The sequence below is a fragment of the Phoxinus phoxinus genome (genome assembly GCF_949152265.1).
Source record: "Phoxinus phoxinus genome assembly, chromosome: 20".
In the NCBI taxonomy this organism is placed as follows: Eukaryota; Metazoa; Chordata; class Actinopteri; order Cypriniformes; family Leuciscidae; genus Phoxinus; species Phoxinus phoxinus.
The window spans coordinates 23,602,787-23,620,658 of NC_136895.1; the positions used below are offsets into that span (position 1 = coordinate 23,602,787).

At 35.1% G+C, this 17,872-nt stretch overlaps 2 protein-coding genes across 3 annotated transcripts; both read right to left on the reverse strand.

Annotated features, from left to right (window-relative positions):
* Nucleotides 1-128: 128 nt before the first annotated feature.
* LOC306988966 (uncharacterized protein) lies at nt 129-9,322 on the reverse strand. 2 transcript variants are annotated; one of them, XM_079594218.1, is made up of 5 exons: nt 7,956-9,322; nt 2,460-2,786; nt 1,475-1,795; nt 1,174-1,340; nt 129-1,024 (listed from the first exon to the last, which is right to left on the reverse strand). In XM_079594218.1, exons 1-4 carry the CDS (start codon nt 7,999-8,001, stop codon nt 1,222-1,224), a joined length of 813 nt encoding a protein of 270 aa, XP_079450344.1. In that variant the 5' UTR covers nt 8,002-9,322; the 3' UTR covers nt 129-1,024; nt 1,174-1,221. The 2 variants fall into 2 exon arrangements, with proteins under 2 accessions (XP_079450344.1, XP_079450345.1); XM_079594219.1 differs by lacking the exon at nt 7,956-9,322 and adding an exon at nt 6,706-6,942.
* Nucleotides 9,323-9,924: 602 nt separating this feature from the next.
* Nucleotides 9,925-17,869, reverse strand: LOC306988227 (uncharacterized protein). Its single transcript, XM_079593034.1, has 10 exons — nt 17,745-17,869; nt 16,999-17,301; nt 16,707-16,820; nt 15,817-16,028; nt 14,936-14,945; nt 14,079-14,222; nt 11,792-12,115; nt 11,338-11,637; nt 10,758-11,054; nt 9,925-10,674 (listed from the first exon to the last, which is right to left on the reverse strand). The coding sequence occupies exons 1-10, from the start codon at nt 17,791-17,793 to the stop codon at nt 10,487-10,489; spliced, it is 1,941 nt and encodes a 646-aa protein (XP_079449160.1). The 5' UTR covers nt 17,794-17,869; the 3' UTR covers nt 9,925-10,486.
* Between the last annotated feature and the right edge of the window lie 3 nt (nt 17,870-17,872).

The window sequence follows — 17,872 nt, forward strand, 5'->3', positions numbered from 1 at the left end:
AAAGATTAACATCATACATTGATAAACCTAAAACGACACAAGATTAATATAAAACCAATCAAAAACCGAGCTTCAAGATAAAGTCATGTTTTTTTTGTGATTAAATAGTTGTAGTGGTCCTGTATATATTTTCCTTTTTATTATTCCAAATATTTCCCAATATACAACAAAAAGGCATCAAGACATCGTAATTTTCAATTACAGCCCAGCAGAGATTTGTATAACATAAAAAATGTGGCTACAACTCAAATCAATTCAAGCCATTGAATGGCTTTACAATAAGTGCAATAACTTGACATTCATATTACTTACGAATCCTCAATGATTTCAATAAAACCTCAAATTTCACATTAAAAGAAAAAAGAATTATGTGGGCCTACATAACTGGAAACATTCAACCTCCATATCAGCGTTCACTAAAGGCAAGTAAACAGCAGTTAATCGTAAACTATCCAAATGTAAACAGAGTAGAGTGACCGTAAAATATATTTCTAGGGCAAAAATGAGGCACAAAGTTTCCAGAACTCTACGGAAAATAAAAAAAGACAAATAAAATAAGCATGTGCATATTATTACCCCCCCAAAAAACACAGGCTCATCCTGCACATGAAAAAAGCATCCATCACATAATTCCCTCTTTAGCCCTGTAAAGCATGAATTAAATCACTAAGGAAAACAATCTGTTTATTAAAAATGAAACCTGCGGTTGATGTCATTTGACCTAAAAAACCATCCACCTTTAAAGCAGCAGTGAACCGTCCCACCAGCCAACATGATTATATATATATACTGAAAACAGGTAATGATATGCATTTGTACCCTAAAATAACAGGTTCATTGATCAACATGTAGTGCAAACCGTTCCAGCAAATGTACAACGCATATAAGCATGTCCCTCGGTTTATGCCAAAGAAGTCGTCCACAGAAGTTCACTGCTCATTTCAACCGCGGCTCGTGTTTGTCAGAGGCTCTGAACTACTCTGTCCTTTCAATGGATCCTGTACCCCATTCCCTTTATCTCCATCTGAAAGAAGACACAGAAACAAGAAAGTATGCATCACTCCTTACAACTAAAAAATGCAAGTATTTACACAATCAATGAATCCACTTAGTGAAATACTATATTGTTTCAACAATCACAAATGTCAATGTATATATAGTACACAATCTTACTCTTGTACAATAAAGTTGAGATTTTCCCCATTGTAGTATCAGATGAAGTTAATAAGAACTTTGTTTCTTTCGATTGCGGCACCAAATCCCGACCCCCAACACCAACAGGATTAAAGCAGCAGCACCCACACATATGGCCACTATAAAACCTGTGGACAGACCCGATTCTGCAATGGACAAAGGGAGATGGTCAGTTCAATAATAAATCATGTGATATCTCACGTTTATATATGAACCTTCAGTCGGTTATAAACATGACTAGCACAAACAAGTATTACATTGAGACACTTGATCTACTCACCACTGACAGTGACGCGGAACTTCCTGTATTTAACCGCTTTGTTTTGACCGGTCACCTCTAGTTTATAGAGTCCAGCGTCTGTGGATTTAGTGTTTGTGATGGTCAGAGTCCCGGTCTGGTCCAACTGCAGTCTGTCTCTGAATTTCTCATCGATTTCATCATACGAGGGGGTTTTACTCGTCTTCTTGTTGATTTGAGCTATGGAAGTCTCTCCATCTTCAAACATCCACATGATCATATCATAAATCTCTATATCAGCAACATCATGCTTTAAAACGGCAGACCCGCCCTCCGTTACTGACACTTTCTTAGGGATCGCATCTGAAATACAGAATGCACAGAAATAACTGATGTTAATGATTGAATTCAGACAATAATTCTATTTTAAAAAAATGTTATACATTAAATCTCACTAGTTTGATATATTGATATTATAATTCTTCTAATAAATTGTACATACATATTTCCAGTTCGCCACTGGGTTGCTATATAATAAATATATGAATAAATATAGAAATAACTATTCATATTCTTCATCTGATTCATTATATGTGTGCAACGGTCTGTATTTACGCAATATAAAGGAACATTTTCCAGAACACTGTTGCTCTTCTCAGGATTTAAGTATCAATTTAGATAACATTGCTAACATTTCCTTAACAAATATCTTAAACTTATTTTTGCATACTTTAAAGGGATGGTTCATCCAAAAATGAAAATTGTCATAATTTTTCTCACCCACAAGTTGTTCTAAAACTGTATGAATGACTCTCTTCTGTTAAACACAAAAGTCGGTAACCAAACAATTGATGGACCCCATTGACTTCCATAGTATTTTTTTTTCATACTACGTAAGTCAATAGTTCAGCAGAGGAAAGACACTCATAAAGGTTTGGAACAACATGAGGATGAGTAAATTATTCCAGAATTTGCATTTTTGGGTTAACTATCCCTTTAATCACAATCAACAAAATTGATTTCTTACCAAGGAGAGTGACACTGAATCGCTTGTGTATTGTATGGGTGATATTGACGATCTTCACTTCATAAAGCCCGGAGTGTTTGGTTCTGGTGTTTCTGATGGTTAGATCTCCAGTCTGATCATCTAGATGTAGTTTGTCTTTGAAGAGTGCATCATCAGTGTCATATAATAAGACATTATTGGCCTTGATCGTAGCTATGACGTGAGGTCCAAACTTCCACTCCACCTCATCACCTTCCTGTATTTTGGTAACACAAGTTTCTAGTTTGACAGAATCTCCCTCCGCCGATTCTATCGTCTTCGGTGGATCTGCCTCAGCGCCAAACACACCTGGAGAACAACCAGAAACATATGAAACATAACAGATTTGGCTGAGGTCACATTTTTTATATTATTTCAACAGTCCACATAGTTTCTACTATTCAGGACTAAAAATAAGCTTTATATACAGTCCACTGACAGGCTTTCTAAAAATAAATAAAAATAGACAAACTTGTGCACAAATACACAATATGGTGGTTAAACAAAGCATTTTAATTTAATGCAGACCATACAGTATAGTATCTAAACTATTTGTTAAATTCCTAGGTTTGTTTGACATACAAATTTATATTTATTTATATTTTAAACAGTCCATGTTGCAAATATACATTATATATCAGTGAAAACCATATGTATTATATATAACGTATGTAATGGAAACAAACGAGGGTCAGACTATTTAAAACTGAGCATCTACAGACCATTTGAGGAAATCTTAGTAGAATATGTAAGGCTGGATGCGAACAAAACAAAAACAGTCACTCGATATAAACAGAGTTTTAAATGAAATCTCGCGAGATAGAGGACGAGCAAAATGCGGAAACTGGTGTGCGATTGTGTGGCTGCGATATTAAAATTGAAACTGGATCATACAGTAGCGCTTTGTAATGTATATAGAGACGATGATATTTTTCTCCTGATAAACCAACGAATAAGGGATTTACGTTATTTGTTCTTTTTGTTTATTCATTTAGACGGCTTAGCACAGCTGTAACGGATTATTTTTTAAAAATAAAATGTTGATAGAAACCTATACGCGTTTAGAAACTATTGAGAACCGAAGCGGTGGATAATACATTATATAGGACCTACATTGTGACGGATAGTCACCAAAATACGGGTAAGGAAAATATTTTTATATACAACGAAGCCGTTTTGTATCTGTGTTGAACCCCACGGAGGAAATGCATTGTATAATGCCAAACGTTTAGACAGATCTGTCATAGCACAAAAATGGTGGACGATACGAATTCACTGATACAAGTTTTGGTAAATAATCAACGGCCGGGTGAATTATAGTGACATACGCCGGATTAACTTGACCAAAAACACAATTTAAACTGATATGTTAAACAGTTTGACAGGCAGGGACATTTTTTTTCTCCTTACGTTCATATTCTTACTCCCAGAGCGGACTTGACGCCCTTTGGACGGTTAATGTTTTTCCCACACATGTCAAGCTCTTCCACGAGGGGGCGCTTTACGGTTCAGAAAAACGATTTCTCCATTGAGTAGCATACAAATCTCTGGATGGTTTTGGCTTTGTTACATACATTTGTACAATGAAAGTATAATTATTTAAAAAAACATTAGTAACACGAATAGGTAGGCTACTTCAAAATAAAATAAAAATCCCGTCCCTACTATTTCCAAACAATTATTATTTTTGAAACCTGTTTCCTGTAAATCACAAATTGCTTTGATTAGTTCATTCCAATCACCGCTGAGAAAAGTAACATGTACCACGTGACAACGCAAGAGCAACGGTAATGATATACACGATTTATCACACTGAGGAAAAACTTGGGGTTCATAAACTGTTCGCAGGACATTTCAAGGGGATAGTACATTGTGTAAATCATTTCAAGCATGTAACAAGCTTGCACACGTTTTACATTTGCTCTCACGTAAAACTGAGAAGAATTTCAAGTGCCCTGCAGCCCTGCTGTGACATGCTGTAGTCTAAAACTATTTTACACAACATTTTTCTCATTCTTGTATTACATTTAATTAATTTAAATGAAAAGTTCAATTTTATGTAGCCTCCCGACTCATATGAGGCCATGGAACTGCGTGCATAACAATCATATAATTATAAGTAATAATTCAAGTAAAAAAAAAAAAAAAAGCTGTTTAAATGACTTTAAATGGAGTTTAGTATGTCACACTTGCAATTTTGAAACAGTTACTAACAGTTGGACTACCATATGCTGCATCCAGACAAAGCATGTGCTTGTAATTTAATGCCATGTCAGGTTTTTTGATGAAAAAAAAGGTTAATCCAGATAAATAAGTAGCTACAACTTGAACTTATTTAGTGTGCAATGATACTAAATAGTGGTTAAAAACATTGTGGGTGTCCTATCCCTTTAAGTGATTAGCCGTTTCCACACAAAAGCAGCATGCCGAGGCCTCTCCTCCACTGACTTCCATTCAACACAGACGGGCCTCTTCTCTCCCAGTTATCAGTTACCACTTTTTATGTAAACGCCGAAGGCTCTTACTGGGGGAGGGGCACTTTCTTGAGAAACTCTCTCATAACTGCTAAGCCTCAACATGTCATGCTTCCTGTTAGGATTGGGAACCACTTTTTTACAGTTCCACAAAAGATTGGCCAATTGGAAATTAAACATAATTTTACATAATGCATCCACTAACCAGATGTTGTTGAAAATAGACCACAATTAAAAAGACAATTGCCATATTAACTTTCAAAAATGGATTAAATGATCATATTGATGGTCAAAATCTGCCTTCTTTTGTGTCTAGCTATAAGATACATTTTATATAGCCTTTTGCAGTGCAGAGCAAAGGCCCGTTCACATCAAGAATGATAACTATAACGATGACTATATTAACATCCACACCAACGGACGATATCATTCTGTTTATTATAATGCTGTTGTTTTGTCGTCTGTCAGTTTAAATTCTCAAGTTCTTTTAAGCAGGATGGATTTGGCTGTCAATGTCTTTATTGTAAGTCCTGAAAGTGATTCAGACGATATATTTTCTTTGTGACATTATTGTTACAGTAAACTATATTTCTATCGTTATTAGTTGTCGTCATTGGTGTGAACGGGCCTTAAAGGGATAAAATGATAAAATGTCAGTAAAATGATGTCATGTTTCTTAACTCCTTATATCTGAAATTAAAGTAATATTCCTGGTTAAATTATTATTAAACAGACAGTTGACCCAAAAATGAAGATTATTTCATTTATTCACCCGTACGTCATTCTAAACCTTTCTTTTTGAAAAAATGTCTCTGTGAAACATTTGCTGAAAGATTTCAAAATAATCTTTTACCATTTTGTTGTAAAAAAAATAATCTGAATATTATATCTTGCTAGTAGAGTTAGGCTAGTTGATCAATTTGTATTTTCCTGATCATTAAAACCCAAAACATACAAGAAATACACAATTGTAATTACATATTCAATGGCAGTGTTTCTATTTAAAAGTATTTTGATCTTAAAAAAGATCTTGTGACATTTATTTGATAAACCATGCATAGATTGCATTTAATATTAATGAATTTGGGTGACATGTTTATCCAAATCGACATAGAATGCATTCAAGAAATAGAATTTATCAGCTCATGCGTTCTCTGGGAATCAAACCTATGAACTTGGCCTAGTTTTAATAAACTGTACATCAGTGGATTTTAGAAGCACGCATTTGTTTGCATCCCATGGACGAATAAAAGGAAAGTTTATTGCATGCTAGAAAAAAACAAAAACAAAAAAAACTTAGAACCCTATATTTGTATCCACTACTGAGGAAAAACCACAACAGAAATAAACTTAAAATCCACCACTTATTATAATGCAAACTAACGAAATGCAATGCTGTTAGTCAATTCCTTTGCATTAGAAACAATTCCTGGAGCAAGCTATACTTCCCTTTTCAACCAAACATAGTCTTTTATAAAGTGGTGGGGACAAAAATCAGCCACAGCAAATATTAAAACGAATATAAATATGTCCCCACCAGAACAGACACGTCAAGGGCGAAACACGCGCCGTTGCATTGAGAAACGCTACGTAAATTCATAACGCAACACAATAACATGTCGTCAGAGTCACTGTAACGAAATTCTGTTAACTTATTAACGCTAACTAATACCATGGCGGAGCAGTTTAATCATTAAAATAGTTTAATCAACTTAAATTCTATAGATTAAGTCAAAATATGTTCAGACACTCACCTGAATAACAACACATCCGGTTTAAAAATGTACCTCTATCGCCCCCTAGAGTACTGAAGTCTGTCAGAACAACGCAAATATCCTCGCGAAAATTCTATCACGCCAGTTGTCATGAATCAATGCCTGCTAGATCTTCATTGCAAGCACATTAATGTAAAGGCATTTCATGTTAAAATCAGCTGCATGGCATAGATACTAATGATAACTTATTTAGATATTATTTTTAAACCAAATTAAATTATGTAAAAAATAATAATATTTGTATTAACATAACGTTTGTTATTTTAATAAATAATTATAGTAGCCTAACAGTTAATTACTAATAATTCCACTATTTGCCTTTATATCATGAATTAGAATTAACGCAATAACGCATGGCTTATAGATATAGGCCTAATATTATCTTCAAATAGCCCTAGGCTAATGCGGTTGATTCAGTTTTAAAGCTGGCTTGACAACAGTAGCCTACGACATTTCTAAACACGCATGAAAAACTGGATAGTGCAGCTGAACACCACAACGTCATGAACTAGCCAGCGTAACATGGGCCTAGCTACATGAAATACCCTGACGCATTTCACCATCATATAGCCTGCGTTTAACAAATTATGATTATGATACCTTTGAGAAAAATAAGGACATGTGCTGAAGAACAACAGTCATAACGCAAAAAAAGACATAGGCCTAGTCTTGTAAAACAGCCTCGACTAGGGTATCTAAAAAAATGGCAACCCCCATCTTCAAATCTTAAACGTATTCAAATATTTACAATACAAACGGCATCAGATATGGAATTGATCTCCGGAAGTCTGATTTATATATAGCTATGTAGGCCTATAAAAAATAAAATAAAAAATACTATCCTACGCAAAAAGCTTGAATAGAGACTCGAGAAACATTTAATTTTGCCTACCTGAATAGCACAACCGCATAAAATGTAATTCTCAAAGACCTGACGTGATTTGGACATCGATCTCCAAAAGGTTGATAATAATTACCGCAAGGCCTGAACTTGAAACCCAATATGGTGTCTGAGGCTTCGTGATGGTAAATAGCGTAAAATACAGAACACACACCATTTTCCTGTCTCTGTCTTTCATCCTAATAAACGCGAACGCTATGAGCACGTTAAGAACCACAATGAATAAGAAAATACTGGTATAAAAGCAAATACGCATTATTTATTTCCGGTTCTATTAATTAAAATCGAAAGTGTCATAGCTACAACAAATAAAATTATGACTACTTACCCTCCACGGATAATAAGACAATAATCATAAAATACGCTTTTCCCATTTTGACTGAAGAATTTCTGGAGCTTAAAAACGGTGAAGGTCGTAGCTATAAATATACAAATCCGTCGTGCTGTCGTTTCTCAACCGCACCCAGCCAGTTTGATAACGACAATTACAAAAAAAAAGAAAGAATGACTGAGACACTTTTATATTGACTGCGATTTACAAATGATATTCCTTAAGATATGTACGATGTGGAAAATGGTTTACGTCCCATAAAGGCTACAAATACAAGAGAGCGCACAACTCGAAATGGCTGAATCTTCCGTCTGGCAGGTAACGTGACGCGGGACGACACAGACTCATAACGCCACCTACCGCACAAAAACCATACATGCGCAAACAACTGCCCGCCCCAAAAAAATACATGTACCTGTGCTGTCTGGACATGAGTGGACATCAGTCTCAGTTTTGAGAGAAATATTGTGAGGAAATCTTGTTTAATTGTAAGCATTCAAAAGAAATGCATATGCAATTAAAAATAAAATAGAGTTTAGATCTATTCCAGATGGGCATATACTTGTCAAAATACTTTTTTAGCATGTGACTTGGAAAGTATATGTTAGCATTACTTAGCACTGTATTTGACCCTATATATCATGACTTTCTTTTGAGCATATAGAATCATATTGGCATTTGTGGACAGGTGCTAGCCTGATAATAAAATATATTATCTGTCTGACAATGTTATTTTTCTTGTAAATGAACAGATGTACTAAACATGGATAAAGTGTGGTGTGCCTCAAGGCTCAGTCTTAGGTCCATTGTTATTCTCCATTTACATGTTCCCTTCAATTGATATTATTCGTATATCATTACATGCAATTCAGATTTATATTTCCTCCTTCAAAGCTTGTGTATTGCACTAAGCACATTATATACTAGATATTGATTTATTTACATCTGATCAATACAAATAAATAGTGTTAACTAAGTAGTTTGGTCTGAGAGGACCTAATGTCTCTATTATGGCTTTCATATATGGCAATATATATGGCCGATATATTGCTATTCTATGGATTCTCTCTCTGATACTGAATATAAAAGTTAGTAGATGTACTCACAACTTAAAATATATATATATATATATATAATTGTAATTCACTATTGTCTGATTTTCCCACAGTCTTACATAGCCTAAACATGCAGTCCATTCTAAATTCTGCAGCCAAATGTTTGATCATGTCAGTAAATCGGTCATCTCATTTACTATGGCTATCAAATTAAATCTATATTACATGTAGCCTAATCATTTAAACTATTTTAATAACCTGTTATTTCAACAAATGTATTATATGTAGGGAAATCTTGACCACTTTTTCTATCTTTTCTACAGTCACGATCATCAGGGTTCCAGCAGCATCTGACATCTGATGAGTGGAGATTGGAAATGAGTTTTGAAATGGAGAAAGAGAGACATTTATCAGTGTACCTGGATTTAGAATGATGTGTTATGCATGTGTTCATAAAATAATTACTCCTGTAAAATACTAGTAGTAATTACATTGACGTCAATTGAGATTGTACATAGATGATTTGTTTTTGTTTAGGAATAAAATGCTGTCTCCAATGACTTTAAGGGATGTAAGTAAGGAATCTCAGAACATTTGTAAATCCAAACCAAAAGTTTATACATTTTGTCTGTGTTAATATTATCTGTGGCCATACAGCTTCTTTTGATTATTCTATCATCTCTAAATTAACTCTCAAAACTTTATTTTGAGTTTGCTGTTTGGAAGTGATGTTGTATGTTTTCTGTTGTGGTGCTAATGGAAAATAAAATATATATTTTTGAAATCCTGCATTTTCCATTTATTCTATAGTATTCTGATGATGTTTTGTAATATATTACATAAAAGTATGATCCTAATGAAATGGTTGCATTTCCGGATAACAGGTTAATGTATTCACGAAACATTCTCATGACATTTTTAGATTTTAATGAATTTGTTGGATGTTACAATAATTCATACATACAACTGAAAATACAGAAAAAACATGAACAAGGGGTATTCAAATAAGACATTGTTTCATGTAATGTAATGAAGAATTTCACAATGCACTTACAATTGTAAATAAAAAACTTTATGAAACTATAAAAAAAGAAATCTGGGTATAAAAATATAAAATTTGGTAACCCTAAACCAAACTCTAATCCTAGATGTAGTTATTTACTATCACTCAATTCTTAAATGTACAATTACACTGTAACAGGGACAGATTCAAATAAAGAGTAGCCTAAAGCTTACATTAAAAGTAAAATAAAATGTTTGGAATAAAAGATACAGCTGTTCTTTAAAAGCAAAACAGTAGGTACCAAAAACAACCACCAGATGGCAGTATGATCAGTTATGAAACACACTGTCCATTGATAAGAGCATTTTCTTTTCTTTATGATTGACAACATGCATAGAGTTTGAGATGCGTGGTATATTCCTTATTTATATTCCTGAGAGACATAAAAGACAGCTCAACATCATCGCCCCCTAGTGACCTGACATGACATCATCATATTCACCTTCGTGTGATCGAGGTGATGTCTGCTCTCTCCTCTTCTGATAAGATCTTCTAGATCTGATATCATAAACCAGCACAGCAACAGTAGCCACACCCACCAGAACAGAGACAACCAATCGGATGATAGTTTCAGTAAAACCACAACAGTGGACCCAGCCTGAGGAAAGACACACACAAAAAAACACTGAAAAAGAGTTTGAGATCAACATTGATACAGTTCTAATATCACAACTTATGAACCTGCACATGTGTGACAGAGTTGAGTGATGTCCAGATGTGTGGTCTGGTTGCTGATGGTATTGTTGATCACACAGCTGTAGGTGTTTTTATCCTGATATTCCACCTCCAGAGGAAGAGAGAGACTGATGCTGAGATCAGACGCACTGATGCTGGACAATACATTGATTCCTGCGTACCAGGAGAGAGTCACGTGACTCACATTCAACACTGATGAACACAGCACTGAACAATTTGATGACGATGATGAAGAAGAACATTGTGGAGAGTCTCTGCTGATGACAGGAATCGGCAGAGGAGCTGGAAAACACGAGAGAATGGAGAGAAACCTTACAGAGAACTCAGTTTACAATGTAGTCTTGTTAAATTAAACATTTAGATGTTCACAGACTCTCTTTTTCACATGACGTCTAAAATCGTAATGCACAGACTCAAACTGATCACCACAACGTGCCGTTTGCAAGGAACATTGGTTATATCACCTAGCCTACTGGATTCACACATTTTTAAAACAAATTTTTAGTAGGATTTATTGTAAACAGAGTTGCATACTAAATATGAGCTAATATCACCACGGGTGTACCTGGACATGGCTGACAGAGTCCACTGATGTCCAGATGTGTGGTCTGGTTGCTGATGGGATTGTTGATCACACAGCTGTAGGTGTTTTTATCCTGATATTCCACCTCCAGAGGTAGAGAGAGACTGATGCTGAGATCAGACGCACTGATGCTGGACAATACACTGATGTCTGCGTACCAGGAGAGAGTCACATGACTCACAGTCAACACTGATGAACACACCAGTGAACATGATGATGATGATGAAGATGAAGAAGAACATTGAGAAGAGTCTCTGCTGATGACAGGAATGGGCAGACGCGCTGAAAAAAATAAAGTTAGAATAAGTAAAATAACATCACATAAGTGTTTTAATGTTTCTGATCAAATTAAATTAATTTTAAAAGGGAGTGTGCAGAATTATCGTCAAACAAATAAACTAACATGAAGAACAATTAACATTATGTCTCTCCTCACCGTAGACAGAAACTGTGAATGTCTTGTATGAGACCGTTTTACTGATGATCTGTAGTTGATAAACTCCAGCATGTTCAGTTCTGGTGTTTGTGATGGTCAGAGATCCAGTTTCATAGTCCAGCTCCAGTCTGCCTCTGAATCTCCCACGATCAGCATCTTCATGTGTTCTGAAGACTCCCTTCTTCTTATTGATTTGAGCAATGACAATCTCTTGAGGCCCAAACAGCCAAAGTAGATCCTCACCTCTTTGCAACCTACTATTCAGAGTAACAGAATCTCCCTCCGTCACCTTTGTTATTTCACCCGTCTCAACACCAAACACACCTGGAAAACAGTGGAACACAAACTGTCACTCAATAGTAGATTATTTGGTCCAAACTCGTCATTGTAAACTGGTAGACCATCTTGAACGAGCAACAAACCACTTTAATGTGGTTTTAGTATATGGTGGCTGGTCAACTAGCCAGTTCGGACCCGGACAAAATCAGCTAAGTTACATTTTTTTTTGCGCAAATTTATTAGAATATTTCCCAAGAGTAGGCTATTGATTTATGGCCTATCTTATATCATCCTCACTTATTTATATAACTCTCGAACCTATACCACACAAACAAAACACAATTTACTTACCAAACAGGCGTTCATAATACAAACAGAACCAAACAAACGCATGATAAAGCATTTTCTTTGACTGAGACGTCACTTCTGCTAAATAAACTCAATAAAAACGAATTTCCAAAACTTTGCTGACGATGTCTCTCGTGGGTTTATTACGATATTTAATCAATTATATTTAAAATACTATCTGCATTTAAACGGTAAACTTGAAGCGTCGTGGTCTAATAGCGAAATAACGAACGTCGAAATTCTGAAGTTCTCTGCGCGCCGCCGTGAGTGTGTGTGCGCGCGTAGCCGGGCACGCGCTTGTGATCGCGCTCGATTGTCAGTGAACGCTTTTGTGTTGTCGTTTAGTTCTGATCACGACAGGGTTTCATTTATATATATATATATATATATATATATATATATATATATATATATATATATATATATATATATATATATATATATATTCATTTAATTTATGCTGTTGTATATTTATTTATTTACCTTTTATTGAATTCCATCTTTTAAATCTCTCTCTATAGTAGACTAGGCAATACATAGCCTATATATATATATATATATATATATATATATATATATATATATATATATATATATATATATATATATAGTATATAAACTACACATTTAAGTACAGTCATCATAAGACATCAATGCTGACCAACAGAAGACATCTCAGTGGTTTTCTTGTGAGTAATGATTCAATCAAAAAAAAATGTTTACACTCTAAGTTCAGTTTTGAGTCTAAACGAAACCTAACGTGGTCTGATTCCTTTACATCTAGAAAGAAATGTGGTTTTGGTCTGATAGATGGACACACGTCTTGTAGAGGCGCTTCTCTGAACCCCTTCCTGTCCTGTTAGCATGAACCTCATCTGATTTCCATTTACTGCTAAGATGTGTTATGCGTGAAGAGGGGAAAAGTGCAACTTTGACATTTGTCTGATGTCAGACGCATGTGATTCAAGATTATTCGATGAAAACTGCAGAAATGTGTAATCAATGTTGTTAAAATTTTGTACATTTGAATTTGTCCCCACATGGAAAGACAAAAACAGGATATGTTCTTCTACAAGAAGATGTTACAGGACGTGGGTCTAGGTGTGATTTTAAAAATAGTTTTCTGGTTCTGCTAACCTTTACCTGAAACTAGCAGATGAAAGATGAAAGGTCAAGATTTTTTAGATACATTTTAAATATATATTTCACGTGCACACGTTTCACATTCACCAGATTTTAAAAAGTTTAAAGTGTTTTTAGAAAAATCATGAAGATGATGAAGTTTCGGTAGAATCTAAACTAATCCATATGATATATATTTTGCATCATTTTCAAGATATTTACTGACCTTTACACGCAGTCATGTCCTATCTGTGATGTCATGTCCTGTTTTTTTGTTTGTCACGTTACAAAAAAAAAAGCTTCCTACATATCGGTTATATAGGCTACCACACAGTGACTCTCTGGGGCAACACACCGAAAAAAATTACATGCTTGAAAAGCACCAAACAGAACAGTGTAATATGATGTTTCAGAGTTGCATGTTGTGGGTCAAAAGTCACAGGTTTACAGTCTGTTTTCCATCATCAGTGTTTGGTTGGTAACTGCACTATCAGGATCCACAATGCATCCTTCTTTATTATAAAATAGCTGTTTATACCAGGGGTGTCCAAGTCCTGAGGGCTACTGTCCTGCAGAGTTAGGCTCTTGTCTATAAGAGCTTGATTATCTGGTTCAGGTGATGTGTTTAAATGGGGTTTGAAGCTGAACTCTGCAGGACAGTGGCCCGTCAGGAGCAGGACACCTTAAACATGATTTGTTTTTAATATAGACTGGAGCTCCACCTAGTGATTGTAAGTAGTAATAAAATCTAACTAAAAACACTAATCAACACATCAGCTGAGTCCCAATTCAGTGGCCTCGAAATGTGTCCTTCGTTCTTCGTTTCCAATGTAGGATAAAACAGATGATCCTTCCCTGGCCTGTTCATTGCGCGCCAGTGAAGACATGATTTTTTTGAGAGAAATAGCCGAATTACACTTTTAAACCTAACTTAAACCAACTTACTCAAATATCTAATAAAATAAAATAAAACAAAACCTTTAAAGCGGTTAAAAATGTCGACTTACTATGATGTGATACATTATGTACAGAAATGGCATGTGAACACATTTAGACAGTTTGTGAGTCAGACAGTTTAATATATAACTTTAAAAAAGTCTAGTAGCCTATGTTACTGTCACTCATCAACAGCAGCTGTCAGTGTCACAGTTGCTAGGCGACAAGAACAGTCATATAGGCTGTATACCGTCCCATTTAACAACTCTCGGCCCGACCTTCGCACACTTCGAACTTCGAAGGATGCAACCTTTGAATTGGACACAGCCATTTAGTGACCATGCACATTTTACCACACATTATTAACATAATAATGAGGCATTTTTGGACACATCAATGTTTTGGGATAATAATATTGAACACATTCAAAATAAAAGTCAAATTTCCCAATAAACCTACTGGTCTTCATCTATTAACAGTTAACAGACCACTTAATTTACTTTTCCTTTTTCTATATTCATTTAAAAATGTAAAATTCACGGGAACATAATCTCCAAGAAAAGTAATTCGATGATCGTGTCTTCTATATGCTGTGCTCGTGATGTTCAGTTCAGGACAGGTGTCTCCTGAATTAAATGACACTGGAGCGCCACCTAGAGGCTGTACGTAGACATTTCATAGAAATAGAAAAGAGAAGGCTACTAGCCTACAAGTTATCAGAACTACACCTATTTTTTTTTACAGTCAATGGTCCGAACTCTGCAAGTTTGAACAATTCATATTAATCGGGTCAATTGCCTATATTTAGCTGTTTTTCGTTTCCCAATATCCTTAGTTCCTCTACTAGCTGGAATCAGATCAAACCACAGCTGTACAGATGTGAATAACTGAGACCACAAAAGGTTTCAACTCACAATCTAGAACTGAGAGTGTATCACGTGAATCCTGTCAATTACAGATAGGCCTATTTGAACTATACTGTTTAAGGAAGGATAATAAAAGTGGACAATAGTTGTTGCAATACTAAATCTTTATTAAAAGTCACCAAAACATTCACCAAGAGTCATTTCAACAAAGCTTGTGAGATCATTCTAATGCATAAAATGTGGTGCTAATTATTATTTTGTTTAGAAGCCATGCATTTAATTTTTTTATTTATTATAAAATCTGCTTATAAAATTGAATAGATCAATAACAAATATATTCTGTGCAAACAATATTAATAAATGTGCAATGGATGAAAAACAACCCGTTAATAAACAGCTGTGTAAGTATAAAAAATATGTCGAGTATTAATGCATGTTTTATTTTCATGATTATACCAGTTAACTTCAGCAAACATATCTGGAACTAAATCTTCTGCTCAGTTCACACTGTTGGTCTGATATGACTCCAGGAGTCTGACAGTGATGTCTGGTCTCTTCTTCTCTGATCATCTCACTTCTTGTAGATCTGATGTCATAAACCAGCACCGCAACAGTAGCCACGCCCACCAGAGCAGAGACGACCAATCGGATCACAGCTTCAGTGAAACCACAACAGTGGATGCAGTCTGAAAAAAAAAGAAAGCTGAATCAGAATTGTGCATTTAGTTCCTTTTTTTACTACTTTTTTTTGCTAGTATTGTTCATAATAATGAATATAATAAATCTAGAGTATTTCTAGCTCTTTAGCCTCAGGTCTTATATACCTGTGTATGTGACTCTTTCTCCAAGATCTTTTTCTGCACTAATGTTTTCTAAAGCAACACCGCACTCTCTCTCTCTCTCACACACACACACACACACACACACACACACACACACACACACACACACACACACACACACACACACACACACACACACACACACACACCTGCTTCATGTCTCTGTCGCTCTTCTGCGGTCTGTTCTCTGTTCCAGTTATATCACAAAAGAAAAAACTAGTTTTCACACAATAGTTCAATCTTTCTCTATGAATGCATGAGCCGATCAAACGTAAACCTTGAATGCAATGTAAGTCGCTTCGGATAAAAGCATCCTTCAAATGAATAAATGCATTGTTAATAAAAATCTTAATAAAAATCTGGGTTTAGCACCCATCAGCAGTAACAAAACAACACATGAATAGCCTATGTTTGGTCACAACTACACGAGTGTTTTCATTCTGACATAATATTTTAAAGCTTTACAGGAACTAATATTGCACTGACTGAAAACATTTAACAGAGTAAGAGTGAGTGATGTACCTGAACTTGGCTGATGTTCAGTAATGTTGTTATTCTCAGTCTGGTTGATGGTTGAATTGTTCACAGCACAGAAGCTTGATGATCTTTCTGATGATGAAATACTTTGTGGAGTCACTGATAATGACAGATGTTACTGTGACGTTAGTCTCATCACACACTTCTGATCTTATTTTACATATAGTAGATCCATATTTTAAATGGAAATAAAGCCATTGAGACATCATAAAATGACGGAATAGTGAAAAGAACACAAAATAAACATTTTAAAAAATTACTATTATTCTCTACTAACCATAGACTGTGAGATTGAAACTCATGTAGCTGGTCTCTTTGCTGACAATTGTTAGTTGATAAAGTCCAGAGTCTGTGGTTCTGGTGTTTGTGATGGTCAGAGATCCGGTTTGATCCAGTTTCAGTCTGTCTCTGAATCTCTCACCATACGTCGAGTATTCCGTGAGTCTGACGACTTCAGCGATTCTTGTGCTTCCGAACGTCCACTGTATCATCACATATTTCTGTTCTTCAGAAACATCAGTGTTTAGAGTGACAGAATCTCCCTCCATCACTGACACTGACTTCACTTCATCCGTCACATCTTCAGGAAAAGGGAACATATTTTGTAACAGACATCATGTTTGTTATTAATGACCAAACTTACAGTCATCAGTGATTTGTATTTATAGACATTTTCTTTAGTGAATGTTTAATGACTTGCATTAAACTTTTAAAGAATAACAATAAAAGTTCAGGAGTTCAATGTCAGGTGATTTTTCTCCAGCACTCACTTCCACGTGCAAACAGAAGTGAAACTACAACAGTTATTTTTGGATAGCCTACAGCTGATTTAAAACTAAATATCAAATTTTGTTTTGTAATTCCTTCCACTAAAATTCGCAGCATGTCCCAGAACTAATAAATTACGTTTTTAAAGATATTAAAGAGATAAGAAATTGAGAAACTTTTGGAAACCAACGTAATGCAAAGAGTTTATTATAACAAAAATAAGGGACGTCATAATTAAAAACACTCATCACTTACCAACCAGACGCCACAAGCAAACAAAGAACAAAATAAAATAATTAACCATATTCCTTGGCCGTATGTCAACCACTTTAAACACACAGTAAACCACTTTAAAACCGTCCGTTCACAACACAAGCGACTGT

Coding starts and splice junctions, on each gene's coding strand:
- LOC306988227 (XM_079593034.1), bottom strand. CDS start 17,793: ATGGTTAATTATTTTATTTTGTTCTTTGTTTGCTTGTGGCGTCTGGTT. Junction 17,302..17,744: donor TTGCTTGTGGCGTCTGGTTG/GTAAGTGATGAG, acceptor CTTTTCCTGAAG/ATGTGACGGATGAAGTGAAG. Junction 16,821..16,998: donor TTTCAATCTCACAGTCTATG/GTTAGTAGAGAA, acceptor TGTCATTATCAG/TGACTCCACAAAGTATTTCA.
- LOC306988966 (XM_079594218.1), bottom strand. CDS start 8,001: ATGGGAAAAGCGTATTTTATGATTATTGTCTTATTATCCGTGGAGG. Junction 2,787..7,955: donor TGTCTTATTATCCGTGGAGG/GTAAGTAGTCAT, acceptor GTTGTTCTCCAG/GTGTGTTTGGCGCTGAGGCA. Junction 1,341..1,474: donor GTTCCGCGTCACTGTCAGTG/GTGAGTAGATCA, acceptor TGTCCATTGCAG/AATCGGGTCTGTCCACAGGT.